Source organism: Microcebus murinus, chromosome 8 (genome assembly GCF_040939455.1).
Source record: "Microcebus murinus isolate Inina chromosome 8, M.murinus_Inina_mat1.0, whole genome shotgun sequence".
Classification (NCBI taxonomy): Eukaryota; Metazoa; Chordata; class Mammalia; order Primates; family Cheirogaleidae; genus Microcebus; species Microcebus murinus.
The window spans coordinates 58970934-58988097 of record NC_134111.1 but is presented as its reverse complement, the minus strand read 5'-3'; the positions used below and the strand labels follow the sequence as shown (position 1 = coordinate 58988097).

Sequence of the window (17164 nt, the reverse complement as noted above, 5' to 3'; positions counted from 1 at the left end):
TAAAGCCATGGGAAACTGTAGCCAGAGGAGATCAGGATTCCGGAATTTTCAGTCCTGAGAACACTTATTTCTGACTCTTGAGTAAGCAGCTGGTGCAGGTTCTCCTTTCCAAGGCATTTTTACAAGGTTGTGATAGTCTCCAGTACAGGGAATGCCCTCTCTTTGAGTGTTCACACAGATCCACACAGTTGTCTCTGCCCTCTGACTGTGATGGGTGGACTTGGAAGATGCTCCATTCATTTTCACCGTGACTAATATGAAAGACATCAGACATGGAGATACCAGCCAAAAACTAATCATTAGTAAAAGAAGACAGGTTTTGGCTTCTTATTCTCTTCTTGAACATGTGTCAAGTTGGCAAGATAAAAAGTTAATACAATTAAATATTTTTTTTTTTTTTTTTTTTTTAAATAGCTACTTCTGGCCGGGCACGGTGGCTCACGCCTGTAATCCTAGCTCTCTGGGAGGCCGAGGCGGGCGGATTGCTCGAGGTCAGGAGTTCGAAACCAGCCTGAGCAAGAGCGAGACCCCGTCTCTACTATAAATAGAAAGAAATTAATTGGCCAACTGATATGTATATAAAAAAAAAAAAATTAGCCGGGCATGGTGGCGTATGCCTGTAGTCCCAGCTACTCGGGAGGCTGAGGCAGAAGGATCGCTCGAGCCCAGGAGTGTGAGGTTGCTGTGAGCTAGGCTGACGCCACGGCACTCACTCTAGCCTGGACAACAAAGCGAGACTCTGTCTCAAAAAAAAAAAAAAAAAAAATAGCTACTTCTTTTAAAATTTGTTTATATTTGTTACTGTGAACCCAATAACTAAATGAAGTTTTCCCATCTTCAACTACTTGTTTTGTGGCACATAAAAAACATCTATATTTGAGAAAAATCTATATTTATCAATAAATATTACATTGTCAGCCAAGGGGAAACAAGTAATTGGAAATGACAGTTTTTTAGAAGGAGAGGTCAAAATAATTATAGTTGTTTTACCTTTAATTGCATACAGTCAGGCCCCTCTATTTTCTTTTAACATTGCTAAGAGTAATATAAAGTATATTATTTAAAAATAAATTTTATTTCCCATAGTAGTAAAAATGTCTTAGTACATTCTCAGCCAGAGATCTGACATAAAAAAAATCATAGATAGAACTTCCAAAATTACATAAATGTAAAGAACTGTAGCTATGAACCAGGATAATAACCTCAAATATAAAAAATGTAAAAGTGCTATACACATCATTACCCAAGAAGTTCTAAGGTTCTATAAACACTCACAAAATATAATTATACCATATCATATATTTTGCTGAAATAAACAGTGGCTTTCTTAGAATTTAGAAGAGCCAGTTTTTAGAAGTGAAGAAAGGTAATTAGATGGCCCAAATTCCTTAAATAAGTTGTCCAAAGAAGGCTAACCTACTGCATCTTCCCTCCTCCTCCAATGAGATTCTCCTATAGAACTATGGTCTCTCAAATGCTATCCTCAGCTTTATAGTGGCCCCTAAGCCTGTGGTCAGGGGCTTCCTGCGTGTTTGCTGTTAATGTTGCTTCTTGTGTGTAAAACTTAGGTTTCATTGCAAGAGTTTTCTCAGTATTTCTGTACTTTATCATCTGTTATCTTCTTTATTTTTTTTACAACTATAGAAACTATTTTGACTTTAGAAAAATAAAAAATAAAAGTGCTGTTAAGTCACTGGATTTGACACTTTGTTGATAGCTGTCAGAACATTTGACACTGTTAGAAAAGCCCAAGAACAACTAATAGGTCTTTGTCATGGCCTTTCAAAGAAGAAACTTTAACAATCTCAAGGAAATTGCTATAACAGATATAAACTGTCAGGCCTGAGAACATCAGGCTGCTTTGTGTTTCCATTTCAATGGGGCCAGTTTTTCTACCTCCTCACCTGCAGCTCATCCCTGAGAATACAGTGCTGAGACCCAGGGAAAACATTGAGTGGCATTGGTTAATTAATTGAGTTTAGTGTTTTCTCTCACCATTTGTGCAAGTAAATTTAAACACCAGAATATTATTAAGCTATTGATTTTAGGAAGTATATTTTTGGCCTTCTGAAGGCAGCACCCTCAAATGAAAGCACAACCTCCAAGAAAAATATGAGCTAGTTATCTTACATAATGCCTATTGCTTTGTCCCCTCATTTTATCTTGATTGAAAGTAAATATTCCCTATTCAGGAATAGAATAAGGAAAGGAAAATTACAAAGTTGGTCAAATTTATGCTCAGAAATCGTAACTTTCCCTTTATATAGGTTTCTAATTCCTTCATAGTTTAGCCGCAGTGCCCCCTACTAATCTTACACTCATGGCCTTTATCTACCCTAAAGAATAAATAACACTTTGAAATATTTATAAATAAGTTAAATAATTAATGCACTTTAGCATTCAATGCACTTCAGCAGTGGAAATTTAATATTCTAAATTAATTGTGGGATATAGGAAGCAAATAGAATATAAAATCTTTTATTCCATCTATAGGAAGGTCAGCCCTGAATATATCTGTCAAATGCCTAAGTCATATATGAAAATGTTGCTGTCCAATATTCTATAAAATTTATTTCATGGAAGGTAAATCATTATAATGCTTTTTTTAGGCCTAAATTATCATTTTGGGGTTACCCAAAGAACTTGTATCATATAGTATAAAAATGCAGCTATTAAATTTGTTTTCTTAAAATATCAGATATCAACATCTTGAACAAACAAAAAAACCCAGTTAAATGCAGCTTAACTGAATTTAATTAAATAAAATCATATAATAAATAAATAAAACCAATAAAATGCAGTTGCATCTGCATTTGTCAAATAAGTATCTCCAATATCACATTTCCATGAAGTCTATCTGTAGCCTTATTTCTATTTTATTTTAATGATAGTAGTATTATTTACATTTTAATAGAAACTTAATATTCTTATTCAATAATAAACTATTAATATTAAGGATATTATTCTTACACCTTATTCTCAACATGTTAAAATAAAATCCATAATAGTTTTCAAATATATCCCTCATCCAGTTTATCTTACTGCCATTAGTGAAACCAACAACCTCCTTTTCATTCAAACTTGAAGCCTAGGAGTCATCCTTAACTCACCCCACGCCATCCCTCCTACTGCTGACAAACTCATCTTTCAAAAGTGGAATTCTTGTCATGCCAATTCCTTGCTAGAAAAAAGAGGGAAAAAAAGCTAACACCTCTCCATTACATGCTAAATTAAGCACTAACTCTTTTGTCCTGTGGTTTAAAACCATCCAAGATATGCATTAGACATCATAAATACCTTTAATTTACACAGCTTCATATTGTTGCTATTATGAATTATGATTCTTATTATCTAAATTTAATATTTAGATAATTGACTATTTACTAAATGTTAGGCACTGTCCTTAGGCTTCGTATAAATTATCTTATAGAACCTGAGGATAATCTTATTAGGTAGATACTATTAATATCTTATCTATTAGACCTTATTCCTAACATAAATGAACTGAGATCACAAAGTTAAGTAACAGATGAGGAGAGTTCATTTCAACAGAGGCTGTGATATGTCTGAAGTAATAGTGATAGCCCCTTGAACAGCAGTGATTCAGTTGACTGTATTATCTTCTGACTCCAAGGCTTATGGCATTAATAATTGCTTCCCATTTGTCCCTTAAACTGAGTACAAACATTAATTTTGAATGGAATTTATATTATTCTTTAGGGGGGTTAGGGGAGTTGCTAGCAGAGGTATCAGAAATTCTTATTTCCTATTTTCTCTAACTCATCACATAGTAAAAATGTTCCTGTTTGTAGCTACTTTATCTACTTCTTTGGTGATTATATCTAGATTTTCCAAAAAAATTTCTGATTTCAAACTTTCTGCCTAGAACCCTCATAATCAGAGGCCTGGCTTAGGGGAATTGCACCAGAAAACAACCTCAAAAAACTTTGAAGTCGCATATTGACACAATGTTGTAATAATCAGGATAAAAAGATATTAGAGGAAACAGTGGAATGAAACTTTAACAGTTACTGCATCCTAAGTTGTGGCCTTATGAAGGACTGGTATACATCATGAAGGTATATAGTCAATAAATTAGGATAAAACAAAGCCCAAAGCATTCTTTCAAATGACCAGACAATTGAAGTGAACGAGGAAATATCCTCTCTCCTCTTTCTCTCATAAATATACCCCCTTAAATGCAAAAGAAAGAACCAATGTTTGTTAAATCTTGTGATAATAAAGGTTTGCTCAGAGAAACCACCATTATTTTAGAAGATGAAAATCTAATTGCTTCTCATGATGTTGAACCCAAACACAAATGGAATTCTTTAACATATGGGCTCAATTAATCTATTCTACTTTAGATAAGATCAAATAATAAAAAAATTGACTTTACACTTTTCTCTGAGAAGAATACATTAAAATGAAATTAGGAATGCTGAATGTAAGAATTTTGAAAATAGTCTGCATTACTTGTTGAAGGAGGTTTGATAAAACTGGTTAGTGAGTAGAAGATGTTTCAAAATGCTCATACACTTTTATTTTAAAAAGCAGTTCAGTCACAAAATCTTGATATTAAAGATTTTCTGATATATACTTGGCATAAAAATAATGAGCAGAAAAATACATAAGCTGGATTATAAATTAAATGCCAAATGACATACTGAAATGACTCTATAGTTTATGGTGACTTTAGAAAATTCCAAAAAACAAAGGTTTATCTCTTTACAGCAAAGGGGTTGTGATACTAAAGCAGAATCCCCAGATGCTAAAAATGTGCATGTTTTTTCCCCTGTGAAAGGTCTCCAAAGGGAGACCATGCAAGAAAAATTATATAAAGTTGGACTATATCTTTTGGGTTTATTTTTTTAAAACAGTAACGCTAGCTAAGAAATGAAAGATGTGGCATTTTTAGACTTTGTATCTAAGCTGTTCCTCATCTTAGCTTCTCCAACTCAAGTCTGTGCTAATGTGATTTTCTTTCCCCAGGGGGATAAAGAAGCTGAATTAGGGCTTCCATTTTCCCCACTTTGTGATCGGAAGTCAACCATGGTGGCCCAGTCACAAATAGGTAATACTGAAGATTGGTGGTAAAAGTGGGTGTGTACATGTCAGTTTTCAAATTTATATACCATACTGTTCAAAGAGGTAACTTCCATGAAAACCTCACTCCATATTCATGAGAAATTTGATCTTTGGACTGATCTATATGGTGCTAAATGATAAGAAATTATTGGAACATTTTTACAAAATGGATTCAGTAAAGCAGCATTAGTGTTAATAAATGTAATTGTTATTCTGGTTGTAATTCTTTTATAAAATAGAAGACTTTCTTTTTGTGCAGGAAACTGTTTGTTGTTGTTTTGTTGCTGATTATTCTTTTCTGTAACTTAATCCTTTAGATAGAGGACAGTTCAACCAAAATATCAGTGTGCTTGTTCTGTTATTACAGTTTCCATAGTATGCTTTATATACTATCTCATATTCATTTGTGAAAAAAATTTCATCATGTGAATAGATAAGCCAACAACAGGAAATTTGCAAAATAATATTACTCCTAACCAAATTTATTCCTACCATGTGTATTTGTGTTGAGAACTTCAAGTCCAATCCATTATTAAAATGTATTACTGCTATGTTGCATGGTTCAAATATTTTTAATAGTTATTTCACAAGCCAGCATCTTCATTACTGAACTATATGATCAATAAATATAAGGATCACCACCTTGCCTCTGTAGTTGTGCTCCAACACCACCTATCACAAAGATGCAGGGTAGTCAGGAGTCAGAAAGCTGCTTGTTCTGACCTTCCCATCCAAGTTCCAACAGCTGTTTTTCTAGCAACCATAAGACAGGTACCTATTGCTTAGTAAGTGTGAATGTGGCAGGCTGAGGGCCTGATGTGGCAACCTGAGAGGGATGGAAGTTTCTGAGGCTTGTTGCTGTAACATAAACGGCTGCCATATTAGTAGAGGTGATGCTTCATTGACAGTCTACATATCCCAGGCATTTAAAACCACAGACAGAATGTAAAATAACACCCTGGATGGCCAATTAACATTGCCTTGACTTGACATTAATTAAAAAACAAAACTATTGAAGTTTTGTTGATTAAGAATGTGCTTTATGATGCTGAAAACGTCAAGTCGTAAAGAAGAATAAAAAAAAAAAAAAAAAAAAAAAGAATGTGCTTTATGGCCGGGCGCGGTGGCTCACGCCTGTAATCCTAGCACTCTGGGAGGCCGAGGCGGGCGGATTGCTCGAGGTTGGGAGTTCGAAACCATCCTGAGCGAGACCCCGTCTCTACTAAAAATAGAAAGAAATTAATTGACCAACTAAAAATATATATACAAAAAATTAGCCGGGCATGGTGGCACATGCCTGTAGTCCCAGCTACTTGGGAGGCTGAGGCAGGAGGATCGCTTGAGCCCAGGAGTTTGAGGTTGCTGTGAGCTAGGCTGACGCCACGGCACTCACTCTAGCCTGGGCAACAAAAGTGAGACTCTGTCTCAAAAAAAAAAAAAAAAAAAAAGAATGTGCTTTATTATAAGTAATCCAGTTACTTCAAAGGAGAATTACTTTTATTCAAGAATATGGAGGATAATCCTCAAATCTAGACATTTCCCAGGACACTATGTCTTAACAAGCCTCTCTCCAGCTATGCTCGTACATTTAGGGTACTCCATGGCTCCCAGATGTGTTTCCACAAGCACCACACCTCCCCTGGGTCCTGGGGCTGTTGCCGCATACACAGAGCTTAGGATAGGTTGTTGTCTCCCTCTCTCCCTAAACACTGCTCCCAGAGGACAATGCCCATTCTCTTTGTGTGTCATTTTCTATCTTGATGAGTGCTTTAAATGTAAAAGTCTTCATTCAATTCTGACATCTCAAAGTGGTAGGGATGAATGCTGTCTCCAAGAGATGGTACTGTTCTTTTCTCTGATTTGACAGAACCCGCCTACACTCTGTGAACTAACACTTTACATCTTGAGAATAATAAACAGCAATTTGAAATATTAACACACTGGCAGAAAGCTCTAGCTGACACAGTAAGAAAAAAAAGAAGTGGTTCACTTCCTGAGAACCACTGAGAAAAAAAACATCAATTATTTAGTTTCTTTGGAGCTTACATATTATTTCTAATTGGTCAATAATAAAATCCAAAATGCACATGAAGACCTTTCAGAAAGGGTGATGATCCCTCTCATTGAGAGAGGAAAATATAGTTATTCCCATTCCATCTGAATTTATTGTTAGCAGTAGTATCTAAGGCCTAGCATATAAGGCTGAATATTAAATGGAAATGCCAATATACTTGAGTTAGCTAGCTTAAATTGTATCACTTCCACTGCTTTGAACATTATTTTTAGAGCAGTTAAACTATCTCTAAAGATTGCTGTTAAATTAAAATAATATCAAAGGGCAAACAGAACCAATATTGTAGTTGATGCTTGCTATCCCAGGAGTGTCAGACAGGCCCTCCATTATTACTGATTTTAGAATTCAGTAAATTATAGCACTCGAATTCATGGGGTTTTTTGTTTAGTCTAGTTTTGTCTTTCTTACTTTTGTAGGTTTCATTGATTTCATAGTAGAGCCAACATTTTCTCTTCTGACAGACTCAACAGAGAAAATAGTTATTCCTCTTATAGAGGAAGCTTCAAAAGCCGAAACTTCCCCCTATGTGGCAAGCAGGTAAGATATTTTCTTTTCTTTTTTTTTTTTTGTATCATTTTTCATCTTTGTGATGTTTAATAACCTTTTACTAAATGATTATCCTTACTATTTCTCACATCTGGGCGGTGGGTGCATTCTTACAAGAATTATTAGGTAGCATTGCCACCTAGTGGCTTTGTGTTATATTGTATCTACCTTTAAAATTGAGACCTGAAGTCCACTGCAAAAAGATACCAAAGGACTAAGGAGTGTGCTAAGGAGAGTCCCCGCTCCTATGGGAGGGGAAATAAGGGAAGTGAGCAGCTGCCATGTGCTCAAAACTGCACCTGTACCTCTGTTCTCCTGATTCTCTAATCAGCTTTGTAAAGTTTTTCAGGTTTTCCTCCCTCGTCCGGTATCCCGATGTTGATATTTTTTGTTTCTTTGGCTGTTATTGTTAGCTCAACCACCATTGTGGGGTTACATGCTGCTGATGTGCTAAGACGATCAACTGCAAAAGGCCCCCTGAGTGATGGGCCCTTTTTCCCAGATTACTCCCTTGCAGCAGTGGACCTGAAGAGCTTCAAAAACAACCTGGTGGACATCATTCAGCAGAACAAAGAGAGGTGGAAAGAGTTGGCTTCACAAGGTACAGTTGTCTAGGAAAGCTTCCTGCCATCTCTGTCTGTCTTATCTTCTCCAATATTTTAAAATTTTTCCTTAAATTTATTTTTCTATAAAATATGTGAACCTTGGTGGTGTTTAGAGTTTGGCTACCTTTTGGCTATTCATGAGAAAGTTGGATTCTGCTCTGCTTATGCCACATGAGCTGCAGCCATATGTGGCAGTGGGTGATGGCAAACTGGATGAGACAATAATATGGTGACAAAACTTCGTTTTACAGTAAACTCCTGCGCTTTCCTGGAAGTGCTTCTCAGCCTGTATTTTACCTTGCAAGTGGCTTTTATGTGCATTAAGAATGTCACAGTGTCAGAAATTTTATTATACTAAGTTACTTCTTTGAGTTTCACTCAAGAATTGGAGAAATCATTTGTAATCAGCCACCAAAGAAATCAAATGGGAAGCTAGCTGTAGTTATTTCTGATGTATTTTCTTGTTCAAATTAATTAGTCCATTTGGTTTAGGAGGTATGTGAGTCAATATCAGAATAGTCATGATCTTTCATGCAGGAAATTAGCTTTCAAATTCCAGATCTGGCCCCACCTCTTCTCACATTCCCTCCAATAGCCCTGTCTCCCTCATGCACTACACTTTCTGCACAATGGCTTCCTTAAAGGTTCTTAAAATACCCCAGAGCCTTTGCAATTATTGTTCTTTCAGCCAGGAATTCTCCTCCTCCGGCTCTTTACAATTTTACTGTGCCCAGGAATAAACTTATTTTTATTGAAAGATATTATATGAGATCAAAGTTAATAGAGTGTTAAACCACATTTGTGTTCAGAAGGACTCAATATTGAAAAGTTTTCAATTATCCCCAAAGTAAGCAATAAATGTAATGTATTTCCTACAAAAATTCCAATGTGTTTTTTCTTGGAATTTAAAAAATTGATCCTTAAATTTATATGGTATTGCAAAGGGCTGAGACTAGCCAAGATACTCTTGAAAAATAAAGTAGGGGTACTTGCCATATCAGAAATCAAAATGTATTATTACACTGTAGTAATTAAGTCAGTGTGACTGTGATACAGAGATAGTCAAATGGACCACAAGAATAGACCGCAGAGTCAGAAACAGCATATTAATTACTGCAGAGCCTTGATAGGTGACAGACATACATATTCACATACATAATCTTTTATATGTGCTTTTATATCATTCTGATGTTCCTAATTTTGTCCTGTAGATCTGAGTTACTATGTGATGTAATTTCCCTTCATACTGAAATACTGGCTTTAGCATTTAGTAATATAGGTCTGCTGGCAGACAGCTTAGATTTCCTTGATCTGGAAACATCTTTATTTTACTTTCAGTTTTTGAACGGTTTTGCTGGATTTAGAATTCTAGAGTGATTTTTTTTCCTTTTAGAACTTTTAATCTGTCATTCTGTTGCCTTCTGGTTTCCATAGTTTCTGATAAGGAGTCAACCAAAAATTGTATTATCACTTCCTTGTATATACTGAGTTGTTTTTTTTTTTCCTTGCTGTTTTCCAGATTTTCTCTTTATTTTTGATGTTCAGCAATTTGATGATGTGTCTACGTCTGGTTTTCTTTGTGTCTATTCTACTTGGTATTCATTGAGTTTTTTAAATCCATAAGTTAGTGTTTTGCATCAAATTTGAGAAATTTTCTGTCATTTTCTCCAGTACTTTTTCTGCCTCTGTCTCTATGTTCTCTTCTGAAAATCCTATTATACATAACTTAGGATTCTGGAAATTGTTCCAAAAGCTCTAGATCTCTGTGCAATTTCTTTAACTGTTTCTTCTTTTTTTGTTTTGTTTGTTTTGCTTTTTTGTTTTGTTTTGTTTTGTTTTTTGATTGGCTACTTTCTAATGATTTGTCTTCAAGTTTACTGATTCTTTGTCACCTCAAATCTGTTGAATCTATTGAATTCATTCTTCATTTCAGCTAGTTTTCTTTTCAGTTTTATAATTTCCATTTGAATCTTTTTTTATAATTTCTCTATTGATATTTTATATTTACTTTCCCTCATTGTCAGCATATTTTCCTTTAATTCTTTAAAATAGCTTTCTTTAGGTGTTAAACATATATATATAAAACTTGTCTTGAAGTCTTTGTCTGCTCAGGTCAATGGTATGGTCCACTCAGAGCCATACTTGCATAGTTCCACAGTTAGCCAGCAATGTGTGAAAAGCTATCTCAGCTCTTCCATGTATGTCTAATTTCTAGGATTCTTCTATTAAATTCTTTGGTCCAAATTTGGGCCACAACTTCAAACTAGCAAAGCCTGGGGGTTTTCCCCATCTAGTCTAAATTGGATCTACCACTTTATATTGGAGAAATCATCGCTATTTATTGACTCCTTCCATCCCAAACTAAGTCTACCATCTCTGGCAGAGAAGTTGGTTTTTGCATCCATTTCCAAGCCAGGAATGAGAAAAGGGGATGGGTGGGTGAGAGTAGGCAGTCACAGGCTCCTGCTGTTTTAACTAAATGTGCATCAATTTTTTTAATAAATGCTTTTCAAATTATTGTGTTCCTTTGATTGATTTCCAGTGTTATGGAGCAGTTGATTTTATGAATGTTATCCAGTTCTATACTTGTTTTTTATTGAGAGAAATAACTTGACCTATTACCATCACCATAACAGGAAGTCCTCTTCTTCACCATTAGTTCTGAGAGAATTAAATAAGTTTATACACATAATCTGCTAAAAAGTATCTAGAGTAGTAATCACTGTATGAGTTGACTGTTAGTTTAATTATTATTTATTGTGCTTCTGCTATATGCTCTAGGAATTAGCATTATAATAAACAACAAAAAGAGACAAAATTCCCTACTCTCATGAAACAGTGAGGTGGCTTCAGGAGCAGAATTGCAATTTTAAATAAAGTAGTCGGGAAAGGCTTTGTTGAGAAAATAATAATTTAAATACGTGGAAAGGTCTGGGATAGGAGCAATACATTTTCATAGGAAATGGCTACCACATTATCTGGGAGGGGTAGCTTGCCTGTGATACAAGAAACAACAAGGAGACCAGTGAAGCAGAAAAAAATTGAAGGAATGAGAATGATATAAGCAATGTGATAAATGGATGATGTGCCAGGCCATTGGTTTTGGCCCAAGAGAGGTAGGCATTCAAGTCTAAGATTTTGAGGACAAAAACTGAGTGAACTTAACTGAGGTTTTAAAAGAATTGCTCTGGCTACAGAATGGAAAAATTATTTTGTTGTTTAAGAGGCAAAAATGAAAGCAGGGAGGCCAGAAAGGAGGCTGTCATTCATAACCAGGAGAAACCTGGGAGCTTAGAAAAGGGAGCAGTGGTTGAGAGGATGTCTAAATTATGGATACGTTGATTGTGGCTTGAACCAGTATGCATGAGTAATAGAAAGCCAAGCAAAAAGAGGATGGATTCTGAATACAGAGGTATTTTGAAAGCAGAAGTGGTAAGATTTGTTATCGAATTAGATGTGGGATCCAAAATCAAGAGAAGAGTCAAGGATGATGCCAGGCTTTTTGATTTTCTTACACATTAATTGTATATATGTAATATATATATATATATTTATATATAATATATATTTCACAGAACAATCTGGCATCCTCTAGGAAAATTGAAGATACACACACCTGCCATACTTCCCAATAACTTTACTTCTATATTTTTACCCTAAAGAGACTTTTTTGCTCATGTGTATCAGAAGACATTTCGAAAATATTAATAGCAGCATTGTTCATGAGTGCAAAATAAAGTGGAAAAAAACAGTAAAATTGGTTCATATACTATAGTATGTTAATCTTATAGAACAGCATACAACTGTTAAAATAAATGAATGTTAGGTACGAGCACCAACAGGGATGAATGACACAATGTCAAGCCAAATATGCAAACTCCTGAAATATAGCAAGATTACAAGGTTTATAGAAAGTTAAAAAAAACTAAACAATAGGTTTTATAATATACATATAATAAAACTAAATAATTGTAAGGAAAAATATTCAGAATGGTTTTAGGGGGTATCATGGGTTATTTATTTAGGCATTAATAATATTTTACTGGTTAGCTTGGTGTTAGACACACAGATGTTCATTTTATCATTTTGCTATCTAACATATATACTTTATATATGTGCATATAATCCATTTGTATGAGTGAAATATTTAGTTTAGGCATTAATAATATTTTATTGGTTAGCTTGGGTGTTAGACACACATGTTCATTTTATCATTATGATATCTAACATATGCTTTATATATGTACATATAATCCATTTGTATGAGTGAAATATTTTATAATAAAAGTTAAAAGAAGTGATTGGCTACAAAAATACACCTATTGAAATTGTTATCAATTTTAAAGTCGGTGAGTAACAGATACTATCATTGTAATTTCCCATTGCCATCACTTCTAGTCTTATACACTAAAGATGAACATTTCTTTATTATAATTGCATTGAGGTATAAATAAGCAGATTACATGATGCTTACAGTTTTGGAATATTAATTAAACATCCAGGCTCTGAAGAGAATCCCAGATGTTTGTTCATCATCATATTAGCCTTTAAACTACATTTCCAGATACCTCAAAAGCATCCCCCTAATCCCAGAGCAGTGAGGGTTTGTAGATCCTTTGGCTCCAAGGTGTGAAGCTCCTGGGTCATCAATAACACAAAAACTTTCTTAAAGAATAATTTTATTCAGTAAGCCTTCTATTAAGGAGATGGGAACAGCTGTCTAAGAATGTTCTATGTATGTAGAGACATTCTTTTTTGACAAAAGGTCTTTTTTAAAAAGTAAAAAATGTTTTTCTTCACCCCAAACTGTTTACTATTTCGTTAAATTTTGTCCATTTAAAGTGAGGAAAATGGCCTCATCAATTCAGCATTTCTCAGTATCTTAAGTCTTATGTAATATTTAAGAGCCAACAAGAGATTTTAAGAGGATGTATGGCTATTCTTCTAGCAAGGCAGGTGGAGGGGAATAGTGAGAAGAATCTTCTATTTCTACCTGTAATGTCTCAGGCAAATCATGTAGCTTGTCTTAGCCTCAACAAATGGGATTATTGAAATAATAATGTCTTCCCTAATGAAAGTTAATTCCCCAAGGAAGCAGACATACTCAAAAATCCTTGACCAATCTTCAGCTGTGCTCCAGAGTCTTGAAGATCTAGGATGCAGCTCTGAGAGCTAGGCATCTAAGAAGTGAGGGGAAGGAAAAGAGCACTTTTGCCTATACTGGTGGCTAGTGGGATGATAGCTGCCCCTTTGTTGTCCTTAACAACAAAAGAAAGCATATACGGGAAAGAAATATATAAATAGTAAATTGCCATATAAATGTAGCTCATTTTCATTAGTGCCCTGCTATCCTATGCTATCAGCAACATTTGGGTCTGGAGCTGAGCTAGAGTGGATTAGGTTCCTGCTTAGAACTATTAGAGAAGCACTTCTGTTCAGAGCAGCCCCTAAATGACAAACACAAATATTAGTGCTCTCTCAAAGCAAAACAGTTACTTTTGTAAACCACCTGAGAGTTTGGTTCATCTAGGACACAAGAATTTGAGAATGAACCAGATTCACCAAATCCTCCTTGTTTGGAACAAAAAGCATAAATCAATCTCATATCTGCTTTCTTTCCCTCTTCTCAAGGAAAATGTGTATTTGAGAAAACAAGTTATATCCTAGAAGTTCCCACATCCCGGGGTCAGTCTGGAATGGAATGCAGTATGTTTTTTACCATACTGGATAATGTTCTGATATTTTGATATTAATCCAAGCCTGAAAATACTAGATCCATGTGAACCTAGTGGGGTTTTTTTAATGGGATAATTTTTATCTGCTGATTCAATTTCCTTATGGTTTTATGGGACTATTTAAGTTGTTTAGTTTTTACTTTCTTTTAACATTGTGAAATACAACATACTACTAGAGTACATATATGAAACATATATGTACCATTGACAGGTAAATAACACAAGTGTACATCTTTATAATGGACAGTCATCACAGGGACCTATGAGCCCTGTGGTATGCTGGTAAATTTAACAATTGGCTCCCCAAAAAATACATATATGTAGATATATATACACACATATACACTCATATACAGGTTTATTATACATTTTACTGATATAAAGGATATGTAGCACATAATTTATAATAATCAAATAGTCCTTATTGTAAATTCTATGTAGTTAATTAATTCTCACAGGATGCTTTTTGTTGATTTTGCCAAACTCTTGTGTCCATAGTCAACTTATGGTTGCAACTGAGAAATGAGTATAGTTTAGAAATGAAAATTGGGGTTGATATTTTCATTTATGTCAGGATTTTTGTGAAAACATAGGTCAGAACTTGACTTGTTCCTCAAAGATGTAAATGACTTCTCTGTCATTTGATTGGATAATGATTTTGAATGCTAGAAAAAATTTCCACAAAGTTTTGTGCTTTTGAAATATAACAGGTAAAGAAAGACACGGTACACTTTTAAGTTTAATCTCTATTTTTAACATTATCTCTATTATTTTGGACAAAAATAAAACAATAAATCAAGCACTGATTCTTAATGTTTGATGGTATCCATGGTATAAATCCTCGCACCATGGTCAGGTTCAAGCTATCAATATGATGTCTCTATCGGGCCAAGATGTGCACATCATATCATATTTCCATCATACAGAAATTGTAGACATAGTTAACCTCAAGTCATAGATAGTACTAAAATGTATCAAAATAATTAGGAAATATATTTTAAATATTTATTACCTTTGTTTTTAATATCATTTATTTAATTCAAAGTTTATATAATTTTATTTTTAATGAATGTGTTTAACAACCAGCTTGCAAAATTCCTGAAATGTAACAATCAGATCTAAGGAGCCTGCAGGAGCCAGTGCACCCCACCACAGTCTACAAGGCCCTGAGTGATCCTGAGTGAGCATCTACCCCCAAGCCCTTTATCTGTCTGATGCCATTCCTATTTTTCTTTCCCCGCTTGCTTGCTCGGTCTACCCCAGCCACATCTCAGCCACTTTAACCTCCACACCACTTCTTTGTTTTCCTTCTTTCAACTCATCAAGTACTTCCTGCTTTAAGAGCTGTTTTACCAGCATTTCTCTGACAAATTTCTTTTCCTCCAGATACTACATGGCTGCCTCCCTCTCTTCGTTGAAGTCCAGCTTCTGCTGTTACCTTAGCAATGAGGCCACCCTGGCAAAAAAATTTCAAATTCTACACAGTCCTCCCTTGCTCTTCTGATTCCCTCCTCACGTATTTTCCCATGATGTTTATCACTGTCTGGTCACGAAGAGTTGACTTATTATGCTTAATTTTTATTGTCTATTTCATCCCCTTAAAGTTCATTAGTAAAAGGATGTATGTTTTGATCACTGATGTGTCCCAAGCTCCTAGATCAGTGACTGGCACAAACTAGGAATTCAGACAATTATATGCTGAGAGATAAAAAGACAGAGACACAGCAAGGAAGAGGGAAAGAGGGAAGCAGAGAGAGATGGCATGGAGTGTGGTAGAAAACCTACCATCTAGGCCAAAAAATATGATAAAAAATATGATATTTTAATGCCTTTGGAGTTCTCTCTGTGTCCTTCTCTAATCATTTCTTTCCCTCTCTCCCTCCTATGAGCTAATCACTATTCTGAATTTTGTGATTGATATTCCTTTTTTATTTTTTATTTTTTAAGCTGTTACCTCTGTTAGTTTTTCCTGTTTTAAAGCTTGGCATAAGTGGAATCATACCATATATATTCTTTTATAAATTGCTTTCCACTCAACACTATGTTTTCAAAGATTTAATCATGACAACACAAATTTGGTCTGTTTCAGCAGGAAGTTTTTGGACCCTGACAAACAATATGAGAGAGAAAAAAATGTATCAAAATACTGTGCAGATGTTCAAAAAATATTAATTATTTAGTTTAAGTCTTTTAAATAGCATATTGACAGCACATATCAATTTCTTAGGCCGCAAATCAGGTGCATAAATATTGTGACTTCTGTTATTTTTTAAATGACCAAACATAGTTTCTAGCTGAAGTCCCCCATGTACCTGTTTGAAGAATATATAAGTGCATCATTCAAATGTTTTGATTGAATCAGAGTAAGCCTGTTCAATTTTGAGTTTTTGACCTTCCTTTCCTCCTCCTTTAAATGACTTTGTGGTCCCCTGGGGACTAATGTGGTGTTAGGGATTTGGAATAAAAATCAGCTCCTTGCTTGAGCTCTGGTCTCTCATCTTCCCAGACATACACCCATCTGCTCTGGCTGTTATCACCTCCTGCCTCTGCCACCTGACCCCTTGTTTCTACCATCGGTAGCCCCAAAACCTTTGCTTTCCCCAGCTTGCTTGCTCCTTCTCTCCTTCTCCATGTCTCATTATACTTCTCGGGACCAGAGAACGGGCTGCTCTTCCTGTCACATGGAGTCCCTGGGGTTGACTGAAAACTGTGGGGGCTGTCTCAGGTCCCCACTTGCCCTGACAGTGCAGACAGCCGCCTCTACTCTGTTCCTCGTGCACTGAGCACGTCCACCCTGCCGCCACCTCTCAGAAATCCAGATATGGGAACATGGCAAAGGTCTCCTCTAACTCTTAGGTTTCTGAATTTGTTTTAGAATTCTTTCACGCTTTCCCCTCCTGGAAATAACTCAAAGTGTGACGGGGTGTCCAAGCTCAGACAGCAGGTCCTGTCTCAGACAGTATAACAGTCTAGCTCTCTTGAATCTTACAACTCTTTTCTCTCCTTCATCTTCTTTCTGTCCCACAGGCCACTGGAGCAGAAACGAGTTAAACCTTTCCCTCCTCCAATTTGAATGTTACCCTCATACCTTGTTACTTCTCTTGAGGGAAAGAAAC

At 35.4% G+C, this 17164-nt stretch overlaps 1 protein-coding gene across 4 annotated transcripts in view; it reads left to right on the top strand.

Annotated features, from left to right (window-relative positions):
• The window catches only part of PDE1A (phosphodiesterase 1A), a 315490-nt gene that overhangs the window by 273916 nt on the left and 24410 nt on the right, over positions 1 to 17164 (top strand). For all 4 annotated transcript variants that reach the window (XM_012785792.3, XM_012785793.3, XM_012785794.3 and 1 more), the window contains 3 exons: positions 4993 to 5074; positions 7579 to 7699; positions 8122 to 8309. In XM_012785792.3, the coding sequence (XP_012641246.2) occupies positions 4993 to 5074; positions 7579 to 7699; positions 8122 to 8309 (391 nt within the window). The remainder of the gene's footprint in view (positions 1 to 4992; positions 5075 to 7578; positions 7700 to 8121; positions 8310 to 17164) is intronic.